Below are 25,472 nucleotides of genomic sequence, written 5' to 3'. Positions count from 1 at the left end.
AGATCAAGACTTCAGGAAATGCTTGAGAAAGGACTCAGCTCAGGCGGATCCCATAGCATACACCTTCCTTCAAACGAAAAAGAGCTCCTTGGCTCCCTGGAGGAGTATGGGGCTGCTACCTGAGATCTCAGCTCCCAAGAGTAGATATGAAAAGACTCCTGGAGATGCTTGGTGCATCCTAGGAGATGAAGTTTCCGTGAAAGCAGAAAAATAATTTCAGACTACTTCCTTGGAGGAGTCTGGGACTGCTATGCAGGATATCCAATGCCTAAATCAGAGATGAAAATACTCTGGGAGACGGTATCTGGGATATCAGCTGCCTGGAGGAGATATGAAAATATTCCAGGAGCTGCCTGGGAGGTGTCTCAGGTAGATCCTGGAAGATGCAGATTCCACAAAAAGAGAAAAATCATCTTGGCCAGCTTCCCTTGAGCAGTCTGGGGCTGCTACCTGGGATATCAGGTCCTGAAATCAAGAGATCAGGACTCCAGGAATGCTACCACCTTGTCATGTTTGAATTACAGTGGTAACATGGTCCTCAACAAGGCTGGGAAAGAATTTCCACAGCTGCTGTCCAGCTGATTCTGGTGGCCAGCCCCAATAACCCCTGGCTTGGGCTGTGCTCATCCCAGTGCCCTTCAGCCCACCCAACCAGTACAGACAGCTCTGAGGAAGATTTCTCATTCTCAGCCCTTTCTGCCATTCTCATTCTATCTGGAAGAAGCATCTGTGCTTGTCCCAGCTCCCCTGCCACAGCAAAGAATGCCCTGGAATCAGTGCAGCTTCCAGCTACCCAGGGTTCTGCTCCAAACCTAGGGTGGGGAGGACACCAGGATGTCCATCCCTCTCTCCCCATTGCACCACAGCTGAAGAAACTCCTGCTTGATTCTTTCCCTCCTGGTTTGCTCTAAAGGTCACCTGGCTTCTCCACTGCCACTCACCCTCCCTAGGCTGGCAGGACATGAGGGGTCTGGCAGAGAATGGAAGGGAAAATCTGCTCAGCTGAAGTCTGATTAGGTCTGGACAGGAGCTGAGAAAAAAGTGAAGGGTGTGGAAAAATAGGGAGGAGAAGGATTGTTTTGGAGGAGAATAGGTCCAGAGCTCTGGGCAGTTTCATTAGAGGAATATTAAGTAAATGAGTCAGAGCTTGTGGTGCCTGAGGCTCGGGAAAGCTGCTGCTGGAGTGCAGGATGGCGAGGGAAGACGAGGATCGTGGTCTGCGAGCGAGATCCAACCAGGACACGACAAGAGGAAACTTGCTGCCTGCTCAGACTTTGATGAACATTTGCAGAGATCAAGCACTGCAGACGTTCCGTCGCTGCCTCTGCCTGTGCCTGGTTCCAGCTCTGGGCCAGGCACTCCAGGGAGTCTTTCCCAACCCACTGCACTTCCCAAGGCACTGGGGCTCCCGGGGTGCCCCCCTCCAACAGCATTCACACACCACCCTGATCCCTCAGGTCTCTGGAGCTATTTTGCAGGACAGGTTTTATGTATTTGTAGCTGGTATCTGCGGCTAAAATTCGTCACTTAATTCCTGCACCTAAAAAACTGAATATTGCACTGATACCACAGGCAAGAATGCTCTGGGTATCAATAATAATCCCTGCAAGTGTTCCAGGCCAGGATGGACACTGGGGCTTGGAGCAACCTGGGTAGTGGAAGACATCCCTGCCCATGGCAGAGGTTGGAGCTGCGTGATCTTTAAGGTCTCTCTCTGGTTTGATGGACAAATGTATAGCACATATGTGTAAACGTGTATGTACATATGTGTATGTGTATATATCTGTATGTGTACATACATATAGATATACATACTTACCTGCACTGCAAACACAAAACCCAAGCCTGAAGTTAAGATGGGTAAACCAAATTGCCTAATTTCAAATTACAAAATTAATTTCATAAGCATCTGGGAAATTCAAGGTAAGGAAGTTAATTCAGATGTTGTTGTGGTAACAAGTACAGGAATACTACAGTGGACTGCACTAAAATATATTGAAGTGTATGAAATAGTTTTAAAGATCTATAGGTTGAAATTACACGCCAGTATGGGAAAAAAAATACCAAAACTACCAACTGATGATCTCTCTGTCATGAAGCCACAGCCTAGGAAAGGCAAAGGCATGTGAGAAAGGTTACAGAAGTAGAAGAACACAGTATTAACCACAGAATGCCAGAATCACTGGGGGTTTGTAAAAATCTTCAAGTTTGTGGGGTCCCAGCTGTGCCCAATCCCCACCTTGTCCCCAGCCCAGAGCACTGAGTGCCACGTCCAGGCCTTCCCTGGGCACCTCCAGGGATGGGGACTCCAAACCTCCCTGGGTAATTAATGGGTGATTTCAATTATGGCCATACCAGTAAGGCAAATGTTGTATTGAAGTCTGATCAAAAGACAGATTTTGGTATCTTTATCAACTTCTTTATGGAAAAGTTTGGAGAAACCACCAAAGTGCAATCCTGGATAGTGTGCAGGGGGTTGGCTGAAGACAGATTATTTCTCTAATAGTGCCCATTATATATTCTAATTCCTCCATTCATAGGAAACAAAAATAAATAAATAAATAAAACATTTTGAAACCATTAAAAGTCTAAGCGTAAGAAAAGTAGATTGAAAAACATTTTAGAAACCAAATGAAAAGGTAGAATATTTTTGGGTTATACAGAAAATACTGAGAGATTTCCTGCTGGAGGCTTGGAGTAAATTTACACCATTGAGCCCAAAACCCCACAGTGAATAATAAAGGAAAGGAGAAGACCAGAAAGAAAAGGAAACATTTTTAAAAGTGGAACTTGAATCCAAAGGATGAGAACAGCAAAGAATATAATCCTGTCAAGTTAAGGAGACTGGTCAAAAGAGAAAACATGCCAGGGGCTCCCATACAAACAATAAAGCCTTTTTCAACACATTGGAAGCAGGATGTCTATTAGTGAGTCTTTGTGGCCAACAAATAACTCAGGGAATGAAAGATGCACTCAAAAAATATTTGCAAAAAAAAGCTACAGGAATTGTTTGCATCATGGGGCACCACGGAGGAAGTCAAGAAGTTCCCATGCAGAGCATTTCTGCATGGTCATAAATTACTTGGGAAAATGTGAAATAATGAGGTGACAAAATCTGCAGATGAAATAGTATTTTTTGAGTTATCCACATCTCAAAATACAAATTATCCAATCCCAGACAGACTGGGAAGACTTGCATGAAGGATCTCAGGCTATGCAGTGGATGGTTTATTGAGCAAGACAAGCCAGGAGCTCCCACCTCCTCCCATGCTCCTGGCCACACATTCCCCACTGCTCACCCCATCCTTGACTCCTTCATGAGCTCATTCAGCTCATGAAAATATCAGAAAATGAATCCAGCAAGTAAAATTGAGTATTTGCTGCAGTTGCAATGAGTTGGGACAGGTTTGGGGGAGGGTCTCACAAGTCCCGGGATCACAGCAAGTAAGGGATGAGTTATGGCACAGAAAGTAGGAGAGGGGAAAGCAGTAATCAGGGAAAAAGAAGAGTAAGTCCTCTTCAGCAAGGACTTGGGATCAGCCCTGTGTGTAACTGCTGCTGAAATGGCTCTGTGCTGGGAGAGGGGAAATTAAGTACCAGTGAGGATAAAGGGATGTGCTGGGAACAATCATTTGAGCTTAAAGACAAGGATATAGACTTTAAAATAGATCATTAAACTCAGGAGAGACCCTGGAATCATTCTGGAACACTTTCTGAAAGCATCACACTGTTGGTGGGCACTGTATCTATTATATATATATATATTCCTGCCTTACCCAATAAAGAAGATGAAGTAAAGAATTTATGGGGAAAAAAGACTTGGAAATGCTGTCTGTGGCACACTTACAGCCCAACAGTCCTTTTGATAATGGTGACTCCATCTCAACATGAGAAAATATGAAAAAGGGCACAGGTAGCAAAAATAGACAAATGGCAACGAAGTGGGAAATTTGTGGGTAAGAGGAGCCCAGGATGCTCCATCCAGAAGAGGAGGGTGCCTTGTAAAGTTGTGAACACTGGAAATGATGCAAATACAGATTATTTATTCACTCTTCTTCATAAGTCATGAAGAGGAAGGTGTCACCTCAAACCACTTCCTAAGAAAAGGTGTAAAATAAACAAGAGTTCTTCTCACAGGCTCAGAGTGACACTCCCTGATGACAGATGATGTGCATTTATAAAAGATCCAGATAACCACAGGGCAAGATCCATTCCAGCTAACAATCCAAGTATCCTGTCTGTCATTTCCAGCCTGGACGACCCCAAAGCTCCTGATGCTGGGATTTTGGGAGGATGGACCCACCTTTATCTTTTCCTCCTACTGGGCTTTCTCCCCTGACTCCAAACAGCTGCTGTGCTCACTGTGTCCATGTTTAGCCCACACCTGCTGAGCTGCCTTGCCCCATCTCCCTTTAGAGACAAGCCCAGAACCCCCAGGCCCGTGCATGGTCCATCTGCCCTGTGACAGACACCCACACTGGGTTCAAGCAGTTGACTCAAGAAGTCCTAGTCCTTTCCAGTGACTTTCCACCAAAGATGCAAAACTCCTCTGCACAGAAAACAACCTTTTGGAGATGTAAACTCTAACAGCAGCAATTGGATTCCCTGAAGAAAGAAGCACAGTCTCAGATCTTATTATTCACTTCCAAGTAAATCTTTTCCTTACTTCTAAGTAAAGGCACCTTTGGCTTCATGTTCTCCAATAAAAGTAAGAAAACTGTTATTTGAAAACCAGCAAAGCAAGTCTCTTGTCTGTACAAAAATCCTGACCCTAAGGAGATGAGGACAGAACAACTTATGGAAGCAGGGACCTCAGAGCATTTCTGGGAGAGGTTCAACACTATCTAATATCACAGAATCACAGAATCCCAGAATAGTTAGGGTTGGAGGGATGTTAAAGATCATCCAGTTCCAACCTCCTGCCATGGGCAGGGACACCTTCCACTGTCCCAGGCTGCTCCAAGCCTCAGTGTCCAGCCTGGCCTTGGGCACTTCCAGGGATCTGGGGGCAGCCACAGCTGCTCTGGGCACCCTGTGCCAGGGCCTCACCACTGTCAGGGAACAATTCCTTCCTCATACTCCATCCAACCCTGCCCTCTGGCACTGGGCAGCCTTTCCCCTTTGTCCTGTCACTCAAGCCTTGGTAAATAGTTTCTCTCCATCCTCCTTGTCAACTCCCTGCAGGTGCTGGAAGGTCACAATTAGATCACACTGGATCCTTCTCTTGGCTGAAATATCCCAATTGATTACTGCTGGGGTTTCTTTTTGTTGGAAAAAAAAAAAAAAAAAGGCAGCAGAGCTGATACAGAATTAAACTCTTGGCTTGGGCTTTCATAACTCCTTTAAACCTGGCTCCAGGCTTTGATGTCAAGTAACTAAACCAACCAGGCAGTTCAGCAAGGCTGGGTTTATCCTGGATATCTCTGGGGGAGGCTCCCTGAGAGAGAAAGCACAGCCACTCTCCTGCTGCCCTTGGACTGGCTCAGCTCAGCCCCATCACCTTCCTCTGCAGCCCCTGGACACCTTGGGAACATGAACACAACAATCTGTGTCTGGCTTCAGGCAGGATCACACCGATGTAGACACTGACCCAACACCATCCCAGTAAGGCTAAAACAATATTGCCAGGCAATAAGAAGGAGAAAAAGCATTATCAACTTGACTTTTGTTCAGTTATCTGAATTTACAACCTTGATTTCTCATTTAAGCTTGAACTTCCAGTCAATCACAGGTAAAAGTACATTGCATTCCCATGTTCCTGCAAGGCAGCCATCCCCCTGCTTCCTGAGGAGATTGCATCACAGTTATCCAGGATTTTTATCAAGCAAGATCATGAGCATGAGTCTCAGGATGCAGAACAGACCTGAACACTTGCTAAGCTACTTTTAAGAGAACAGATCACATCTGGCTTCAGAGATGAGTTGTTTCCTTATTTCTTTGATGTAGAACCTCAATTATTGTGTTTTTGTAAAAAATCACTTTATGGTTTGAATCTTACATATACTCAAACCCATGTCTTCTTCTTTACTGCTCCACAGCACATCTGAACAGTGGCAAACACTGAGTTGGTAACAACTAGGTTGATTTTTGGGTGGGCTAAATGGTTTCAGTGAAAGAACTTTGAAAACCTGAAGGAAGTTTAATTCCCACCTCAGTGGCTGATGATGTCAAATTTCCAGGCATCTGGTCAGCAGCTCTGTTTACAAGGGCTGTGTCTTTGGGGAGGCAGTTGAAAGAAGTAAGTGCTTTTTTTTGTTCCATTTGCTGCTCTGAGGAGCTTTTAATGAATTACCTGAGATGATAATATGATTAAGTGAGGGCTCTATGCACTGTGGGCTGCACACAGAGGTCTTGATACCTGAACAGAAGAGCACAGGAAATGGGTCACTAGAGAAGGCAATTACTGAAATGAAGGGAAAATATGGAGAGATGCTTATCTTGTTAAAACATGGTTGGAAACAAAGCAAAACAAACCAGTGAAGCTCAGAGAAAACCCAAAGATATCAGCTTACAGGTGCAGTCTTGAGTGGAAATGGCAGATAGATTTTCCTGTAAATATATCTGAAAGACAGCTCAATCCCTGAAGTTACTCCTAACTCGGGCAAAACACAACTGAATATCCAAATTTAAAGATGAAAAAGAAATTACTTTGAAACTCAGAGTTCTCTCCCTCCACCAGCATTCACTGGGTTATCACTGAACTGGGCTTTGCATAAGATAATAAATTCTACAGAAACATTTGATAAGCAGGATGTTTCAGTTCATTTTTTACCCCAAGATGTCTCATTTCTCAAATGGAAAGAGAAAAGGGAGTTTGGTTACAATTTGCTTAATGAATAATTCAGCTACATGTAACAGTCAGGCTTCAAACATTTCTGTGGGCAAGACTGTACACACTGAAGTTTCCACAGGCAAAGAATAAACCAGAAATGCAATTGAGATGCTCATACATTGTTCTGTTCTCTTCACCCTACACTAATCAATTAAGTTTAACTATTTAATAACTACCTATTTAACTGGAAAAGTCAATCAAATGCAGGAAGTTATATTAGTTCTTTGTGGCAATCTCACTGCAGATAACAAACCTCAAGTCCTGCACCATCACAAATAATGTCAAAACTAAGGCTTGCCACCAGTTCTGATGGCTCTTCCGCATGAAAAATGCACATTTTAGTTTGACCAGACACAGCCTCAGACACCAATATAATCCAAAAACAAAGAGCTCAGGAAATACAGAGGATGAGGGACTTCTACTTGTGAAAGCACTGACTCTGAAAACAACCAAAGGTCAATAAAAGGACAATATCATGATGAAATAACAAATTAACATAGGTTGCCAGACTGATACAACGGTCAAAAGGTCAGATGTGAACCTCTGGGTACAATTCAGATGGAGATCGAAGATCACAGGAATTGCCAGACTGGATTAAAGGAAATCCGTACCAAACACCCAAACTATGGACTGGTCTGCATGGCCACAAGGCACCCAAACCATTACTGACCTCTCCAGGCAATGCTACCCTCCACTAGGACACACACAAGCTACAATTCAATACAAAACTGTCCTTCCAATCTAACATGCACACATCCATAAAATAAAATCCTCAAAGGTCTTAAGATTCAGCAGTTTTTGATTTTTCAGGGAAGCAAAGGAATACTCCCAAAACACCCACTCCAGCCTACCTGCTTAAACTCCGGTTCACACAGATGCTCAGCTGGAGTTTAGAAGGTATTAAAAATCTCTCAAAGTTCTCAACATGGTCAACAGAATTAAGCAAACACAAGGAAGTTTGTCTTCATGGAAACATCAGCCTCACTCCCTGCATTCATCTTGTTTGCTTAAAGCACTATGGCCACCCAAAAATAACACTAGTTTAATTCCACCTTTTTTTCCCCTCACTTCAGAAGCCATGGCACAAGCGTCCCAGTCCTGCCACGGAAGAAGGAAAATGTTCCCAGCATTAACAGTGTTCTTTGGGATGCACACTTCCACTTGTTTGTGTTCAGAATGGGAAGCAGGGACACACTCCCCACTGTGACAATTCACCCCAAGAACAATAACCCAGTGGAAGCAGGGAAAGTAGTTCAGGGGGATTTGTACCTCTCCAAACAGCCCAGTTACTATCCCTTTATCTCCTTTTCTCCTCTAAATGACAATCCACATACACATTCAGGAGGCAACTCCATGCAGTAATTCTCCCCACAGTAAGTGCATGGGGCATCTCAAACACTTTAGAGTAGTCTGCAAGCCACAGTCTGCCTAATTTGGTAGCATTCCTGAAAGCATCAGCAGTGGTATAGAGTTTCATGGAACTCCACAGCCATGCAGACATCAGGAATAGAGAGATCCTCTGGAGAGGCCACTGAACAACTTTGACCCTTGATGGAATTTGTGGATGGCTGGAGGCACAACACTTGGGCAGTATCACAACATCTCCTGATACAGTATGTTATGCAATTATCAGTATCACTGCACCTCTTTATCTGCCACCTCATGATGCAAATGGACAGATGCTTCCTGCAGGGTTTGGTCCTGGGCAGACAGAGGATGTTCTGCTTGGCATCAATGTCTGAGGAAACAAAGCTCTCTGTCCCTGAAGGTCTGGGGGCCACTGGGGGGAAAAGAAAGGCTATTTTCTGGCTCCAGCAAAACTTAGGTAACACCTCAGGAAAACATGTAAGAAACCTTATCTAGCAAGGGGAACCAAAGATACTGGATGTCAAAAATTTAGCAGTGGGTCCTTCTCACCCTCTGGCAGAACTTTGTGCTGCCAGGGAAGTCCCATTTAGGAATATGGTTAGAATAACAAACAAGCTGCCACAAGCCTGTGGTGTCTGGATGGTGAGATTCTGCTCAAGATCTCATGCTGGGGTAGAGGTCAACATTCTTCTATCAAAGCTTCCTACAGGAGTTAAAATTGAAAATCCCTCAGGTGTCTGAATTGGTGTGATCTGTACATCACAGCTCACCAGGCCCAGTGAACCACTCAGGACCATTGAAACAAGCAGGGATGAGAGGTCAAGAGAGGAGAAGCTGCTTCTAATAACAACCATCAAAATCTGGAGGGGAGAGTTTAGTGGAGGGACTGGAGCAAATGTCTTGTCTTCTGTTCAAGTCAGGCTGGGAGAACAGGAAAGATGCTCCAGTCCCTCTGACTTTAACTTTCCCTCACCCTGTCCCAGCCAGACTGAAACCTGCAGAATCACCATCTTTCCTTATCTTGCACTCAGCTTTTGGGGAAGAAGGATTAAACAGATGTCAATTAATCCTTCAAGCTGCAAAATCAGGAACATGATACCAGGATTCCAAGGAACAGGCTGGCCTGTAGGCAACAGGGCCAGGACTTGTTGGCACCTGAAGAAGTGGATTTTTAAAAGCCCCTTGTTTCTGCAAGCTGCCTTCTGGGACATTATTCCACATTTCCTACTTGTGGCCTGTCAGATAAACCATCTTTCTGCCCCTGGAACAGCCAGAATTCCCAGTGCTGGGCTCCATCAGACATGCTGCATTCCCTGTCTCCATGGCTTGAGACAGAAACTACAGGATCTCAAAATACCTTCTTTGACATTAGCTGAAAAAGAAGACCTAAAAATGCAAATCATAGAAACATAGAAGTGTTTAGGTTGGGAAACTTGGGATTATCAAGCCCAACCATTCCTCCAGCACTGCCAAGGCTACCACTGACCCATGTCCCCAAGTGCCACATCCACAGCAGTGTTAAACCTCTCCAGGCATGGGGCCTCCACCACTGCCCTGAACAGCCTCTGCCAGTGCTTGACCAACGTTTCAATGAAGAAATTCCCCCCAAAATCCAATCTAAAATGGTATGGCTGGCAAGGGTTTGAAGCTATTTTTGACTTAACACCTTCTAGTCGGGGTAAAAATTTATGTCCCAGAAGCAGTTATCTGATTTATTATCTGATATCTCTCAATAAAACGTATCTTTCTAAAATGCACAAAATACTTATGGCCATTCATGGCACATTTAGGGCCTTCATTAAATCAGCAGTGTAGAGTAATTCAGCTGATAGCCATAGAATTATGGGGTTTTTTTCCCAGTAATATGATGTCTCAGTTCCATTTGTTTCAAGATAAATGTTTATGTTCACAATCGAAGATTTTAAACATCTTTTCCAGTTTAAATGATTCTATGATTTGACATCAACTGGTTTTCTTGGTGATGAAATATCTGATGTTTGCAGGTTACCTAGATTCATTCCCTAGGCAAGGAAAGGGGAGTATGCCAAGAGACCTTCCAAAAATACATCTTCTGTAATAAGTAGAAAAACACTTATTTCAAATGCTGGAATATCTGTCTGTTATTGAGATACAGCTCTTATAAAGAGAAGATAACTGCTGAGAGCCTGTGCTCTATCCAAACTCTCTGGAAAGTATCAGAGGTCCTGGTTCTGCTGCTTGAGATATATACAGAGTTATTATCCCATCAGTGGAACACAGTTGAGGGAATTGTGAATGATGAGGGTGACAAAGAATAAAAACAGTATGCTCAGTAGAGCTGGGTATGACTTGGAGCAACCTGGTCTGGTGGAAGCTGTCTCTATCCACAGCAGGAGGTTGGAACAAGATGACATTTAAGGTTCCTTCTGAACCAAGCCATTCCAAGATTCCATGATATAAAGGCCAAAGTGCCAAGGGCTTCAAATGCTGATTAACAGCACCGGCTGAAAGCCATGTTGTGAGATTTTCAATATTTGAATCTAAGGAACCTTGAAGTGCTTTCTATGAGAACAAAGAGCTGAGCTCCATATCAGTGATGGAGATGAAGGAGGTCAGTTTTTCCACCCAGACTTGCCCAAACAGAGCAGAGGGGGGCTGGGAGGGCTGGTGCTGAGGGCGGTGCAGCTCGGGCTGGAAGGTTTCTGCAGGAGAGGACAATGCAGGGGTTGATTTGAACCAAAGGTCCATCCAGCCCAGCATTTTTGCCTTGACAGTTGCCAGCAGTGAATTTCTGAAGGAGAAGTAAGAACAGGACAAGCTTGTAGGGCTTCTGCCCCAGGCATCCTCCAAGCCTCCAACATTTTATAGACTCCCTGAGGCAAGGCTGGGTTACTTTACAGCCATTGATGGAGCCTTCCCCCATTCATTAGTTCCAGAGGTTCCATTTTGAACCTCCATAAGCTTTCAGCATCTACAGCAGTTCCTGCAGCAAGGGATTGGACGTGTTAATTGTACAGTTAGTGAAGAGCAGCTCCCTTTGAACCTGACTCTTTGCAGCCTCATGTGATGCCCCATTATTTTCACATGAGAGAAAGTGACAGTCAATCCCTATTCATGACTCTGTGAATCTTCTCTGTATCTCCTGGCTGCTTTCTTCTCTCTATCTTCTTTGGCTGCTTCTTTTCCAGCCAGAAGAGAGTTAGTCCAGTTTGTTATTCTTTGGATAAAACACAACTTATGCTTCCTTTTATCCTTGTGTTTTTCTCCAAACATCTTCCAATACAGCTACTGCTTTTTTAGAGCTGTGGGGAACAGAACTTCACACGGGATTCAACATCTGTATGTACCTGGGATTTTCACAGGAGCTCAGGGAGATTCTCTGGTTTATTCTCTCATTTTCATTGGTAATGTTCCTTCTGTCTTCATGGCAACCACCACATATCAAGCTGACACTTGCACAGACCAGTTAAAATCACAAGACACAGTTGAGGCAATGGGCAAATCAGAGCCCATCACCTGAAGGTGAAGAAATTACTGATTCTCCATGTTCTGCTGAGGTATTTGGTCTCATAAGGTCGTGCAATGATTCACAGATGAACCTTGTCTTCATTACTTCTAATTAGATAATGTATTGGAAAGCTACAGAACATCAGCAAGCATTCCTATTCCCACGTGCTCATCAACACCTGGGAGGGCACAGGTACAGCACACACAGCTGTAGCCACAGACTCCTTCCAAAGGCAGAGTCTGCCACCTGCTTCTTACCTTCCAATAATTATTTATCCAGGGGCCTTCCTCTTAATCCATATCTTAGTTTCACAGGAAGTCTTTGCATTTGGGAAATTCAGCCAGACCTGCCCAACTGATGCTGCAGTTGAGTCCTTCACATGCACTCATAACACTCTGTTATAATTTCTATCAACTTGTCATGTTACAACACAGTGCTCTGGGCTTTTGTGGATGAATTGGAGCTCAGAGAAAAACTGGAATCCCATCAGCCACCTTCCAGGGATTTCAAACAAGAGTTCATAGACAAGTTAATAGTTCAATGATTTCATCCTCCCCAGTCCTTGGGTGAATACCACCTGATCCCAGTGACTGATAGTGGTAATTGTGTCTATCTCCATCACCATCTCATCTCCAGACATTTCAGGCTGAGATAGATGAAAGCACAAGAAGAATTGCATTCATTTTTCTGCTGGGAGTTTAGCTGCCCTAAGCAAAGCTTTTAGACTTTTAATTTTTTATAGATCCTACCAACTGTCAGCTGAGCTTTCTGCTTGTGACTGAAGAGAATCTAGCATTACCATTTCCAAGTTATTTCTCTTCTCTTTTCACTGTATTCATATATTTTTAGGCTGTTCCTCTTTTTTCTAATTTTATCAAATTTCTTGATTTTCCAGGATGCTTTTATACACTTTCTTACTCTTACATTTAGGTATCCTGATATGCCTTTTTCATTTTTCATTTTTCAAGTATTTCTCCAGAGGTATACATTTTATCTTAATTCTTACTGTAGTGTCCTCAAACACTTTGATGCAACGGATGTAACTCTTGGTTGCCCTCTCAGATTCTTTTTAATGATTTTATTTGATTTCATGTCACCCTTTTCTAAATTAAAACACAACTGCAGATTATTTTTGGCCTTTTAACATCACAGCAGGAATAAAGTACATGATTGTCACTGTCCAGAGTGACTTTTCAGAAGCAGGATTTTGAATGAGGGCATGGAAAAGGCCAAGGCCAGCATGGCATTCCCAGTTTATTCTGTGGAGAAAGCAACCACAAAAGAGGCAGCCAGAGAAGAAGGATGAAGAAAAGAGCTGCCACCAACTCTGGGCACAATCAGGTGCAACTGCCAGAAATGATGAAATGGTTTCTCAACCAAAAACCACCACAAGTTGTTTGATTATCTTTTTTAACATGTTGTACAAGCATGTGGGGTTCGTCCATCACTCAAATCTGACGTGCTTCTCTCATGAAGAAGTTGTACAAAGTTTACAAACAGCAGCTTTTGTTCCCCTGGAGTGACAAAAGAGAGGTCAGAGGTCCTCTGAAGGACGTGATGGAAAGACCAGATTATGTCTCTGAGGAGAGCAAAGTGTTGGAAGCAAATACTGACAGGCAACAGCCTAAACTCTTCTGTGAACTGCTACTGAACAAGTACAACACATACAGAAAAGCAGCAAGAGTAACCATTATTCTAAGCAAGATGAAAATCATAGAGGATTTAAAAAAGACATTTGAGAGAGCAGATGAGGGGAAAAAAATAGCTGAGTGGGATTATATAGCCTGAGGCATGCTATGTGAATGAGACCAGGTGAAACAGGGTTATGGGGAAGACAGCAGCATTTTGGTGGCCCCAGGGGAATGTTTGGAGAGAAGCCTTCAGCACTGACACTCAGGGACAATGTGTACCCACAGCATGGCTGGAGCACCATCCAACAGGACACTTGGGGAACAAAGGAACAGCAGCAGTGCAGCTGTCACAGGCAGAAGAAGGGGAACTCTTATCTCTTCAGGATCTTGGGGAGGTTCCACTTATTTTGGCATAGAACTGTCTTAGTAAATGAAAACTTATTCAGATCATTTTGCAAGGAACAGGACTCAGGACTGGAGCACTATCTCTCTTACAATTCTAAAAAGCAGTCAGGGCTGGGTTTCTGGAGCTGTATCTCTACACTGGATGGTTGTGTAAAGAGACCAACCTGCCAAGATTTAGCTTCTGATTCAAACTGACACACTGGAAGCTGTGTGGAAGCTACAGCAATTATCACAATTCACTCTCTCTGTTGACTTTCACAGCCTTAGAGGTGTTCCCTATATTTAAACAATTTGAAAGCAACATTTTGGTACAGGATCTTGCACAAAACTCAACCAACAAAAGAACCAGTGTTCTACACCCACTCCCTAGAACTTGTCTCTTCTGCTCTGCCACGTGGTCATTTCCCCATACCCATTCTAGACAGTCTTCACTGTGCCTGCCTTGCTGTCTCTCAGCTTGGTGGCCTTTGTAAGGAGAACACATCTCTAACAGGACTGGAGTGCTGCTCATTTTTTATGTCTGGATCAACTCAATCCCAGGTCATTCTCCCCGAGTTTCTGCAATGGAATGTACCCCTCCTACAGTCCTATATCAACAGTGCTGTCCAACACCCACCCCATGGAAATACAGCTGCTGACGAGCTTTGGAAGTAGGAAGTTGAAACCCATCCTTCCATGTAATTTTGAACTAGAATTCACATACCTTTTACCAAAACAAAGCAAATTTAATCCCCAAACTGCTTTACTTACATTCAGAAGTAACATGTCATAACCAAACCCAGTCAAAAGCTTTTAATTTGTTTCACAGAGTTTATGGCCAGAGGAATTTATTCAACTCCCCAGTCAGAACTGCTGTGTTTGACAATCCAGTACATCTCTGCCACTACCCTGATGCTGAGCACAGTAATAAGCATTAGATTAACGCATTTGATCACTGGAGACCAAATTACTGAGATGGAGAACAAAAGAGAGATCAAAGGGCCACTAATGCCCTTAACCAGCTCCTTCAGGGATGGGGAAGTGAGAAAACATCCATTGATTCAGGCAGATGATTCAGATCTCAACATGCACAGGAAGAGGACACACCTCCAAAATTTCAGATAATTTGAACAGAGTGGCTGCAGGGAGGAAGAGAGTCTTCCACAGAAATCTGGCACCACAGGAGCAACCCATACAACCTAAGCACATCCAAAACAATCTTCTCTCTACTACCTTTGAACACTGACCTACATGTTTGAGTGCCTTGTTGTGAGGTAGGGCCAATCCTTGATGCTCCTAAAAACAAGATGAAAAGGTCCCAAGACAACTCTTGGCCAACTCCCGCCTGAGCCGCGCTGGAAGCGCGCCCAAAGCTCCGAAGCATGAGATGTGATTACAATTCCTTCATGCAGCCTGCAAGTGTTGTGGGCAAATGAAAGGCTCTGCAGAGCTTCCTCTTCTTTGCAGCCAGGGAAATAAGGGGGAAAATAAATAGGTATTAAAACTAAGTAATAAATCACAGAGCTCAAAGACAGAAGAGACTGTGACCACCCACACCACTTCTGTCTACTTTTCACCTGTCCTGCTGCAGCCAAGCTCAAGACCTTGAATGGAGGGAAGACCAAAAGGGTAATAAAATATGAATGTGCATTACTCAAGTGTGATATATTCCCTTGTACTGAGATTCATTTTACATTTCTGCTTTGTTCATAACCCAAAATTTCACTTATTTGACCCTTGGCAATCCCTGCAGCACAGACTGTTGTGATAATGATGATGGTAAGACCTGACGGTCAACTACACTGCATACTTCCCATTGTATTTACTTGCTACTTTTCTCACTGTAGGACAAAACTTGCTTTTTTTCATACTATGACTTTTGGGCCAAGTCCACAGAAAGTTTTTAGGCAGAGTTGTGAACATTTTAGGCTCTTAGACATGTTTTTGGCATGTTTCACTGCATGGAAAACCACTGAGATATATTAAATAAAAATGCATGTCAATTTTTTCCAAAATCCAGCCTGATAAAACAGAGCCCTCTTTGATCATACTGAGTTTGCATTATTTTGACAATTCTGAAAGTTTTGATATAAAAACAAAGAATTCACATGCAGTTCAAAACAGCCTCCCTCAATCCACAGGAAATACCCACCAAAGCTTTCACTTGATAGAGGCACAGAAAAAAAAATTCTCCAATGGTTCAGAACCATTCTACCACAAATTCAGCCTCGCTGCAGCCTGCAAGCACCATAGGGGCCTGTTTCCCTTCTCCTGTAATCTCACCCCTTTGCCAGCTTATCTTTGGGAAATGTCCACTTGTTCCCTGGATGTATTCCAGGGTTTGTGCATGGCCAGACATCCTCTATTGACTGTCACTCACTCCAGCCCTGTGGGTTCAGTCTCCTGACCACAGATCTCTGCTCTGCTCACATCAGGAGCCTCCAGATCTGTCACCTTTTTACTACTGAAAATCTTCAGTTCAAGATGGATCTGCTCCCACCATCATAAATAATTCAACTGCAAGTACAACCAACACCAGATGGTGCACTGGGAAGCTGGGAGAGTTGGGTTTAAAGTCCTTTAAACTCCTAAAACACAGAACAGTTTCCAGTCACATGTTTTCTGGGTGAGGAAAGAAGACACATCATGGAAAGCTCCAGCTCTGCCTCTGTACACACTCAAGAGGGGGCTGGGGGTTCAGAAACAGCCTCTGAGATGAACCTTTTCTAGCAGCCAACTCTAATGGAGGTTCCTACTCTGCATCTGGATTTTAATGGCTCACCTTCCAGTTGCACTTAAATCCTCACCAATACCAAACTAATCCACACTGTGGGTTACACTGGACACAGCCAACACTGCACTCATACTCCATGTCCAATTTCTAAGAGATCTGTTGAGGCTTCTTCAACACTCCCAATGTCCCTGTGCTAGGTGACTACAGCCTTTCTGAGTCACTGCTTCGTGTGTCACTCAAGACAGCTTCTATTTTCATAGAATCACAGAATCACAGGATGGTTCAGGCTGGGAGGGACCTTGATGCTCAGCTCATTCCATTCCTTGCCATGCACAGGGACACCTCCCACTATCCCAGGCTGCTCCAAGCCACGTCCAACCTGGCCTTGGACACTTCCAGGGATCCAGGGGCAGCCTCTGGACAACCTGTGCCAGGGTCTCAGCACCCTCACAGGGAAGAAATTTCCCCTAATACCTAATTTAAGCCCACTGTCTTTTGGATTGAATCCATTCTGTCTTGTCCTGTCACTCCAGGCCTTTGTAAATAGTCTCTCTCCATCTTCCTTGTCGGCTACTTCAGGTGCTGGAAGGCCATGATCAGGTAACCCTGGAACTTCTTTTTTCCAGGTTAAATAATGCCAAATGTCTCAGCCTTTCCTGGGCAGTATCTATGTGCCATGTAAAAGCATGGGGGTTTTCCCTCTGTAGGAGCCACTGTCTCAGTGTTTCAGTGCAATTTCCCATTAATGGTTTCTGTCAGTCACACTTTTTGGTATTTAGCACCCATTTTTACTGTACTGCACTCAGGCCCAGTGGCTCCATTATTGCTGCTTCTGAGGCAGTTCTTGCACATGACTTAACACTAAGTCAAGTCTGTGTACTTGAGTACAAGCTGTTCCACAGACAGAAACTGCTCCTTTGAACTGCCTCATACTGTGCTATCTGACCAGTTTATTCACACGTAATTTAAGTCCCCATTATCATCTGGTTCGACTTTCCCACTTCTTTGATCTCTGTCAACATTATGCACTCAACATCCTTTTGTTGATGCAGGAGCTGGGAGGATAGAAGTCTACTAAGGTATTGACTTTGGTATGGGCTGGGAGTGTAAATCTCTTCGACCACTTAAGGAGGTGATCCCAACTCCAACTGCATGTGCCTTGCCACACTGGGAACACTATCCTTTGTCCAAGGTCATCCCATAGTTCACTGCAGCAATTCCAAGAGATGATTATCACTGCTGCTGCTCCTCCTCTAACTGGATCTGTGATTGATTTTCTTCTTCTGAACGGTACATGCCACCAAAAAAAAAGGTGATTCAGGCTCCTCCTCCAATTCTCACTCAATCCATCCTAAATATATCAATTTATTCTTCAGGGAGGAGAGGAGGAAGGGGATAATCCTTGGTTTGGGGGTTCAGAGCCTTTAGGGAGCTTTTTCTGTGGGTTTTTTAAAGTTTTTTTAATTTTCTTCAAGGTGTTTTCCTGCAGTGATAAGTTAAAATAATGTACTTCATGGGTAAGTGAAAGTTGGCTTTCTCTTACAATCCCCTCATTATGAAACTGCTGAGCTTGTACAGAAATGGAATAAAGTATTGTGAGACTTGTAATGAAATAATGGATGTTGGGAAAAACAGTTCTACACACTGTCTGCTCAGTGAGACTGTGCCACTGTCCCACACATGCACTGGAATTTTCTATGTGTCAGCATGTGAAGGGATTTGGATTGCTGATCACTTTGCCCTCCCTGTAGTAATGTGAGGTTATCCATCACTTTTTAAATATCATTAATAGGGACTCTCCCCAGACTTTTAACACTTATTCTCAAATGCCCTAGAACTAGAGACTATACCAATCCCTCCCACTCTGCACAGACCAAAGAAATCATCCCATCCCCTCTGTAGAAGATGGGGGTTATACATACTTAAATATATCAATATTTAATTAATATTTAAACTGAGATATTAATGCTCAGTTTTAATAATGCATCCTTGAATCTTGATCATTCTTGAACTGTCCTAAACAAGACTGTAAGTGATGAACTGTTACTCAAATAAAAAGGTTCTTTTCTTCCACAATTAGATTTTCACATGTTGTAATTCAAATTAGAAAAATCTTCTTTCAACTCGCTCCAGTGACTCTCTCCTCTCCGTTCCAAGACATTCCTCATTTTCCTATCTATCTTCAAACCAAAATCAACTCTCTCCAGTACCAAGCGGAGACTGAGTCAAGGGAAAGAAGGAAACCAAGACTTATTCCTCAGAAGTCAGCCAACAGCAGCAGAAGTATCAAAAGAAGCTGAAAAAATCTCTATAGTAATCCTGTGAAAGGGAGTTAATCTGCAAACAGCCACAAGAACTGCAATTCTGAGGGCATGTTGAATCCTGAGCTGCTCATGGATTGTCCATTGTCCTTCCAACCTACTTGTCTAAAAGCTTTGGTTCCTTTATCTGTAATAAAGGGCCAGATTTTGAGTCCCATGGGACTTTTAATGGCAGTTCAGATTCCTGCAGTTGCCCAGCAGAGATCACAAAATCCCAGACTGGTCTGGGTTGGAAGGGATCTTAAAATTCATTTAGTTCACCCCCTGCCATGGCACGGACACCTCCCACTGTCCCAGCTGCTCCCAGCCCTGCCCAGCCTGGCCTTGGGCACTGCCAGGGATCCAGGGGCAGCCACAGCTGCTCTGGGCACCCTGTGCCAGCCCTGCCCACCCTCACAGGAACAATTCTTCCCCAATTTAAACTTCCAAACCTAAATTTCCAGCTTGGAAACTGCCAGTGAGTTCCCCAGGTGCTTCCTGCATCCAGCAAGAGTTAAATGCTCATAGCAGGTGCTCCCTGAACAAGCTGGAGCACTGCACAAGCCTGGAGATGATTTCTGCAAGAAATCTGAGGTGTTGGTTTTTTGACCTATAAAGGCTTAAGTGGCTCTGCCTGCTTGAGAAATTCCTCTCCCTTTGCATCACAGGGCAGAAGCAGCGTTGGAGTGCCAGAGGAACACTGCTGGGGTTACACTGCCAGGGGTGGTGGCTCCCATCCTTCTGCTCACCCACTGGGCAACAGTGGAGATACAGAGATTTTCCACAGAACTGCTCACAGGGGCAGAGGCTGTGAGGGGGAGCTCAGCACTGGGGCTCTTTTATTGTATGCAAAGAGGAAATTACTAAAGTTGGCTTCTGAGATGTAACACACCACAATCAAAGTCCATTTCTGCAGATGATCCTGGAAAATAGGGCAAGGAAAAACGAAACCAGGAAAACATTCTGGTAGAAGTACCTTTGGTGAGGGTTTTCTGTATTAAATTAAGAAAGCATTTCTAAAAATATATTGACCAGAGCACTATGAAGAGAACTGTAAGTCATAAAAAAGAGAACCTGACTTGACTACGGGGCCTACTCTGCACCACTGATCCTTGGGCAATCCTATTCTACCTCTGAAGGAAGAGAGCATTGCTGTGGAAACAAGACTGGGCCATCCATGCCTCTCTTCCAAGTTAAGTTCTGCAGTTTGTGCTCTCCTGGACAGGCTGACTGCACCTTACAGAGTCTGACATAACCAAGACCCATGCAAAAATGCTGTAAAAGCCCCTCTTCTTCCTCAATAACTGTAGATGTACCATGTTATGTCCCTAAACTGCATTTGAAGAAGCAATTGTGCAGGTATGCATGCACAGCCATAAGTTTATTTATTAAGTAGGAGTTCCACTGACATCAAAGTTAAGCACATGACCTAAAGTTTTTGCAAGATTGGGATGCTGACAACCACGTGCAAAATGAGATGTCCCAACAAAGCCTGCTTTTGGTGTGTTTAAAAGCAAACAGAAAAGTATTTGTCCCACTAATTTACTTATTTTGTACCTGAAGATGCATGTCCCCATTTCCCATTTTCCCAGAGGTAAGAACTCACTGAAGGATCAGGACCCAAATAATTCTAAACGTCATTGAATAGGCCAAGTTTCAATATTAAGCAGCAAAGTTAGAAAGCACAGCATGAGATCTGCAGGAGAGGTCACTGGTACAGTTGGCTAAGCCCTCCCAGAGCACAGTGCCTGGCACTGGGCAAACATCCTGCTGCAGAAGGCACAGCCTGACCCCCTGTCCCAGCGCTGCCAGCTGAAACCAGGACTTCCCGCACTGGATCCAGTGGGATGTGGAGCAGGAGCTCACCTGAGCACACACAGTGGCTGAGTCAAGGCCTGGAAACACACCCAGAGCAGATCAGTGTCTGTGTGCCCAAACTTAACAGGCTGGATTAGAGCTTCCCCAGCTCTTTCCATTTGAAGGATGACTTTTAAAGGGTGAAACTGGACACTATTCACAGCTTTTTATTCCACACACCTGGTTGGTGCTGCTGTGATAGCACAAAATTCTCACTTAGTATTGCTGCATTTGGTTAGAAACTTCCACACATCCCTCAGGAGAGGTTATCATCCTCCCATTTCCAAAAGGTCCTACCCTATACTTTGTGCTCGGTTGCAACACCACTGTAGCTTTTGTAAGGAACAAATATTGACTTTCCTGGACATTGCCTCACAACAGAAGAGGACCTTGAGTGCATTTGTCTCAGATATTTTTTTTAGCCTAGTAATATAATTTTATAGCAGAGATTTCATTCTGAGGAGTTCAAAAGGCATGGAAAAGCAGGCTTTATTCATGTCACAAATTGTTCACTTTCAGACAGGTGACCATGTTCTAAGGCTGGTTCAACTGTCCTTCTCTTCTTAAAAAACCAACACAAAATTTATTACTTTCATTTAAGTTTCCAGACTACAAATTTAATTAGGATTTCAACATAACCCATTTGGAAAGTCCTGGAAAAATCCAGGAGAAAATTTAGACTTAATATTAATGCAGGCAATCTTGTCTTTTTTTTTTTTTTTTTTTTTTTTTTTTTTTTTTTTTTTTGTTCTTGGGAATAAAGCACACAATTGCCATGCAGATGAGCCACAGAACAGAGAGACTGTACACCAGGTCTCAGGAAACCGTGCTCCAAACTCAGTGTGTGCAGGAGATGGGCCTGTTCCGTGAATGGCTCAGCTCTGGCTATGCAGCACCTGCATAGGTGTGGAAATACTCTACCCTTAATAAAGGTCAGAGAACAGCATTAATTCATCTATAAAAACACCTGGTGGTGATAGCACTAGAGCTCCTGTATAGGCACCATTCACCCTTCAGGTACAGGCAACAAGAAGCAGGCCCAGAGATTCTGATGGGCACAGCCAGGATGGGTTTTAGAGCTAAAACAGAACCCCGACCTCGGCAGAGAGCGTGGAAAACCTCATGAATTTCAGAGAAAAAAATACTAATCCTGTTTTCTGTCAGATGCCTCATATCCCAACATGTGACTTGACACACTCAGCTTTATAACATCAATTAAGATACAAAATAATCTCCATGGAATCAGCCGACCACATCCACAACTCAGCAGTACGAAGGCGCAGCCACAGCTCGGCCCCGAAGGAAGGCTCAGCCCTTCGCACGATGCCGTCCCTCGGTCCCAGAAGCCGCAGGGACGGCGCACGGAGCGCGGCACAAACCCAAGAACCCACGAACCCGAGCCGGGACACGGAAGCCAAGGCACCGCTCGGGGAGCCGAGACAGCCAGGAGGGAAAGGGGACCGGCCGGAGCGGGACCAGACACCGCTGCTCTTACCTGCAGCAGCTTCCCTTCGGCCGGAGTCACCTCGGCAACGTTGGCGAACTCCCCTTCCAGGATGATGGGCTCCACTTTGAGTGGGATGACCCTGATGATGGCTTTCTGCGCCGCCGCCCGCTCCGACTCCACGGCCGCCGCCAGCGCCAGCCCGGTGTGGCCCAGTCCTGCCTGCAGGGTCGCCATGAGCAGCCAAGGCCAGAGGACAGCCAGCTGCACCTGGGGGCCAGCACTCATGCTACCAGCAGCGGGCTCCGGCCGCTCATACCGCTCGGGAACGCGTCCTCAGCGCGGCGGGCCCGGCCGGCGGCTCCGCTCCCGGGGCTCCGAGCCGGCTCCGGACAGAGCCAGCGGCCGCACAGCGCGGCTCGGTCACCGCCAGCGCGGCTCCCCGCCGACGCCGGCTCTCGCCATCGCCGCTCTTCTCGCCCCGTGCCACGTGCTCAGAGGCCGCCGGGAGCTCAGAGGCATATTTTAAACAAACAAACTACAAAAAAGACAACAAAAAACTCTCCTAAATTGTGAGTCTCTCCTCCGGCAGATAAATCCAGAAGGATCAGCAAAACAGGTTGCAAGCAAGAAGTCAGTTTGGGTGTACAGGGAGCATTAGGAGCTCCTCAGTTCCACGGAGATGAGGCACGGGGAGGTCTCCCCGCGGATGTGGAGGCCTCCTGTCTCCTGGCCAAGAGTTAGGAAGATCCAGAGGGTCAAAACATCCATCCCAAATACCCTCGAGAAACACCTCACCTTCTTGCTAGCATTTCCCACAGCACAAGCACAACCTTAATGTTATCTGCACCGATTGGTATCCTTCCCAGAAATTAGGCAGGCGGTATTCCTTGAATTTATGGTGACAAGAAGGCTTGCTCCGGTACCATTCCCTTCCAAATGGAGTTGATCCCTTCCGTCTTCCTCATGCCAGAAGTGCTTCATTGAAGTCTGGAGATCAGCTTCACTTTTCCCTTAGGAATACATGCTCACAGTCTGACTCTGGGTAGAGTTCTAAAAGATAATTAATAAAACACGAAACTCCTCTTCATGGTTGGAAGTTTCCAGGAAATAAAAAAGGCCCCCAAACACTACCAAAGTTTAGACACGAAGCCCAACAGGTATCGGGCAGAAAGTTACGGCGTATCTGGTTTCTCTCGCACTATTTCTGTGCGTGCCCGAGTTCCGGTATGACCACTTCCAAGCACACGTTAAGAAGATCCCGACTCAAGGCCCCACAAAATAAAATAGAAAGCTCCACGATCTGCCCAAAGGTCACATGAAACGCATCGAAGAGTCTTCATAACTGAAAGAATTAAGACAGAAAGTTTTTTCCATTAAACTGAAGTTACAGTGATTGCACGGCTCTGGAGAGAAAAGGGGATTTACAAGAAAAAAAAGCTTTGCAAACCTGTTAGGCAGTGAGCCTGCTGGAGTCCGCAGGGGCCAGGCCGGGAGGGAATGCTGCAGTAAATCCCAAGCGAAAGTTATTTCCAGTAGCTTAACAAAACCATGTGGCTCTGATGATGTTGGGGTTCGGTCTTAAAAAAAAAAAAAGAAAAAAAAAAAAAAGGAATTGGAATTTATAACAACAACAACAACAACAAAAAAAAAAGTTTAAAAAAAAAAGAGGAAAACTCTCTCTCGCACACACGCAGCAGGCAGGTAGGTGCAAGCGGAGCTCCACAGCCCGAAAGAGGATCCGGGGAGATCAAAGGGAGAAAATTACAGCAGACAGAGAGCTCCCGGGGCAGGCATGGCTGAAAGTGAAGTGTCCGCATGTAATCGCCCGACCTGCGCCAGCACCCCCGCGCGCTCCGGGAAGGTTTCCAAAGCGCGGCGTCCCCGCAGCGGAGGCGGGCACCGGCAGCGAGCGCGGACGGCGAGCAGAGCTGGGACATGGGCAGCGACCCGGCGGCGGAGCCGCTGCCGGGGGCGCGGGCGGCGGGGCGGGGGCCGGAGCGCGGCTCCGGTGGCGGCGGAAGGTCCCGGCGGGCGGGCGGCCGAGCCCCGGGCCGGCCGGGCGCTCGTACCTGCGGACACGGGCGGGTGGAGCAGCCGAGCCGCCGCCCCCGGCCGGGCCGCGGGCTCCCCCTCCCGCCCCGCCGCCCGCCTGCAGCGGCCGGGCCCGCGGGGGCGGGGGACACCGGCCGGGCCCGGCCCGCCGCGGCTCCGGGCCGCCCCATTGCCCCCGCGCTCCGGCTCGGGCTCGGGGAGGTTCCAGGTCGGGCTGATGTCAGAGGTGTGGAATTCCGCCGCTCGGGCTCCGCGGGGAGCTGGAGGATCCTGCGGGCCGGAGCCGGGATGCGGGAGGGCGCGGGGAACCCACCGGGAGCACCGCGGGCCGGGGGTCGCGCCCGCTGCTCCTGGAAAAGGGCCCTAGGAAAGCGAAACTGGTCAGCGAGCCGCGTTGTGACATCCCCGGAGTCACTCACGGAAATGAAAAAATGATGCAAACGAGGAGTCGGTCCTCTCTTTTGTAAACTTGTCGCTGTGCTGAGAGTTATTTGTCGTGACAGCCGCAACTACTGAAACACGAAGCATGTTTGCAACTACAACACTCAATCATCTGCAATTTAAAACACAGAAAATGCGAATCAACACCCATTTCTGTTTAAAAACTTACTGCAGATTAAGTATAAACTGCCAAGTTATCTATTTAAATATCCATACACTTATTAATACACCTATGAAATAGCAATATACCTATAACTATACATACAGCTATATAGGCAAATCTAACTATTACATGTATAACTATACATAACTATACACATATAACTATAAAAATATAACTATCCTATAACTATAGACATATATAACTATAGCTATATACACATACATAAATATAGCTGTGCACACATATAAATATAACTATATACATAGGGAGCCCAGCTGGCAGCTGCTGCACATTTCCACATGCTCTCTCTTGTTCCTTCCTTTCCAAAGCACCTCCACTTGAAAGGCACATCTGCCAGCAGATGGAGATCTAGGAAGAAGTGGGAATGCTGAGCAAATCTGGGGCCTTGTGTGTATCCCCTGGCACACACATGGTGGGTGTGCTCCTATTGGGGACTCAAAAATACATCTCCAGCGTGGGAATTTGAGGCCTGCAGTTGAAAGAACAGGAATCTTTCTAGTTCTTCAAACTTTAAATATGAAACAACAACAAAACAAATTATCACCAAAGTGTTCCCATGCTCCAAGATCTTTGCCCTCCCTTCTATGGATACCAGCTGCCCACCATTAATTAAAGCCTAGCAGGACCTGCAGGGATGTCCCCCTTGTGACACACACACCTTACTCAATCCACAAAGGGCTCGACTGCTTCAGTGTTGCCAAGGCTGGTGCCAAGATCCTACAGAAAACTCGAGGTGTGACAAAGAGCACAAACAA

General features: G+C 45.4%; 1 protein-coding gene across 5 annotated transcripts in view; it reads right to left on the bottom strand.

Moving 5' to 3' along the window:
- The window catches only part of RNF43 (ring finger protein 43), a 58,895-nt gene extending 34,722 nt beyond the window's left edge, over positions 1-24,173 (bottom strand). The window contains exons 1-3 of one of the 5 annotated variants that reach the window (XM_056506539.1): positions 24,110-24,173; positions 23,488-23,617; positions 22,089-23,382 (exon numbers count right to left, since the gene is read on the bottom strand). In XM_056506539.1, coding sequence (XP_056362514.1) covers positions 22,089-22,325 — 237 coding nt within the window. In that variant the 5' untranslated portion in view covers positions 22,326-23,382; positions 23,488-23,617; positions 24,110-24,173. The other 4 variants (XM_056506538.1, XM_056506535.1, XM_056506536.1 and 1 more) reach the window with 4 other exon arrangements.
- Between the last annotated feature and the right edge of the window lie 1,299 nt (positions 24,174-25,472).

The sequence above is a fragment of the Oenanthe melanoleuca genome, chromosome 19 (genome assembly GCF_029582105.1).
Source record: "Oenanthe melanoleuca isolate GR-GAL-2019-014 chromosome 19, OMel1.0, whole genome shotgun sequence".
Lineage (NCBI taxonomy): Eukaryota > Metazoa > Chordata > Aves > Passeriformes > Muscicapidae > Oenanthe > Oenanthe melanoleuca.
This window is presented reverse-complemented; position numbering and strand designations above follow the sequence as displayed.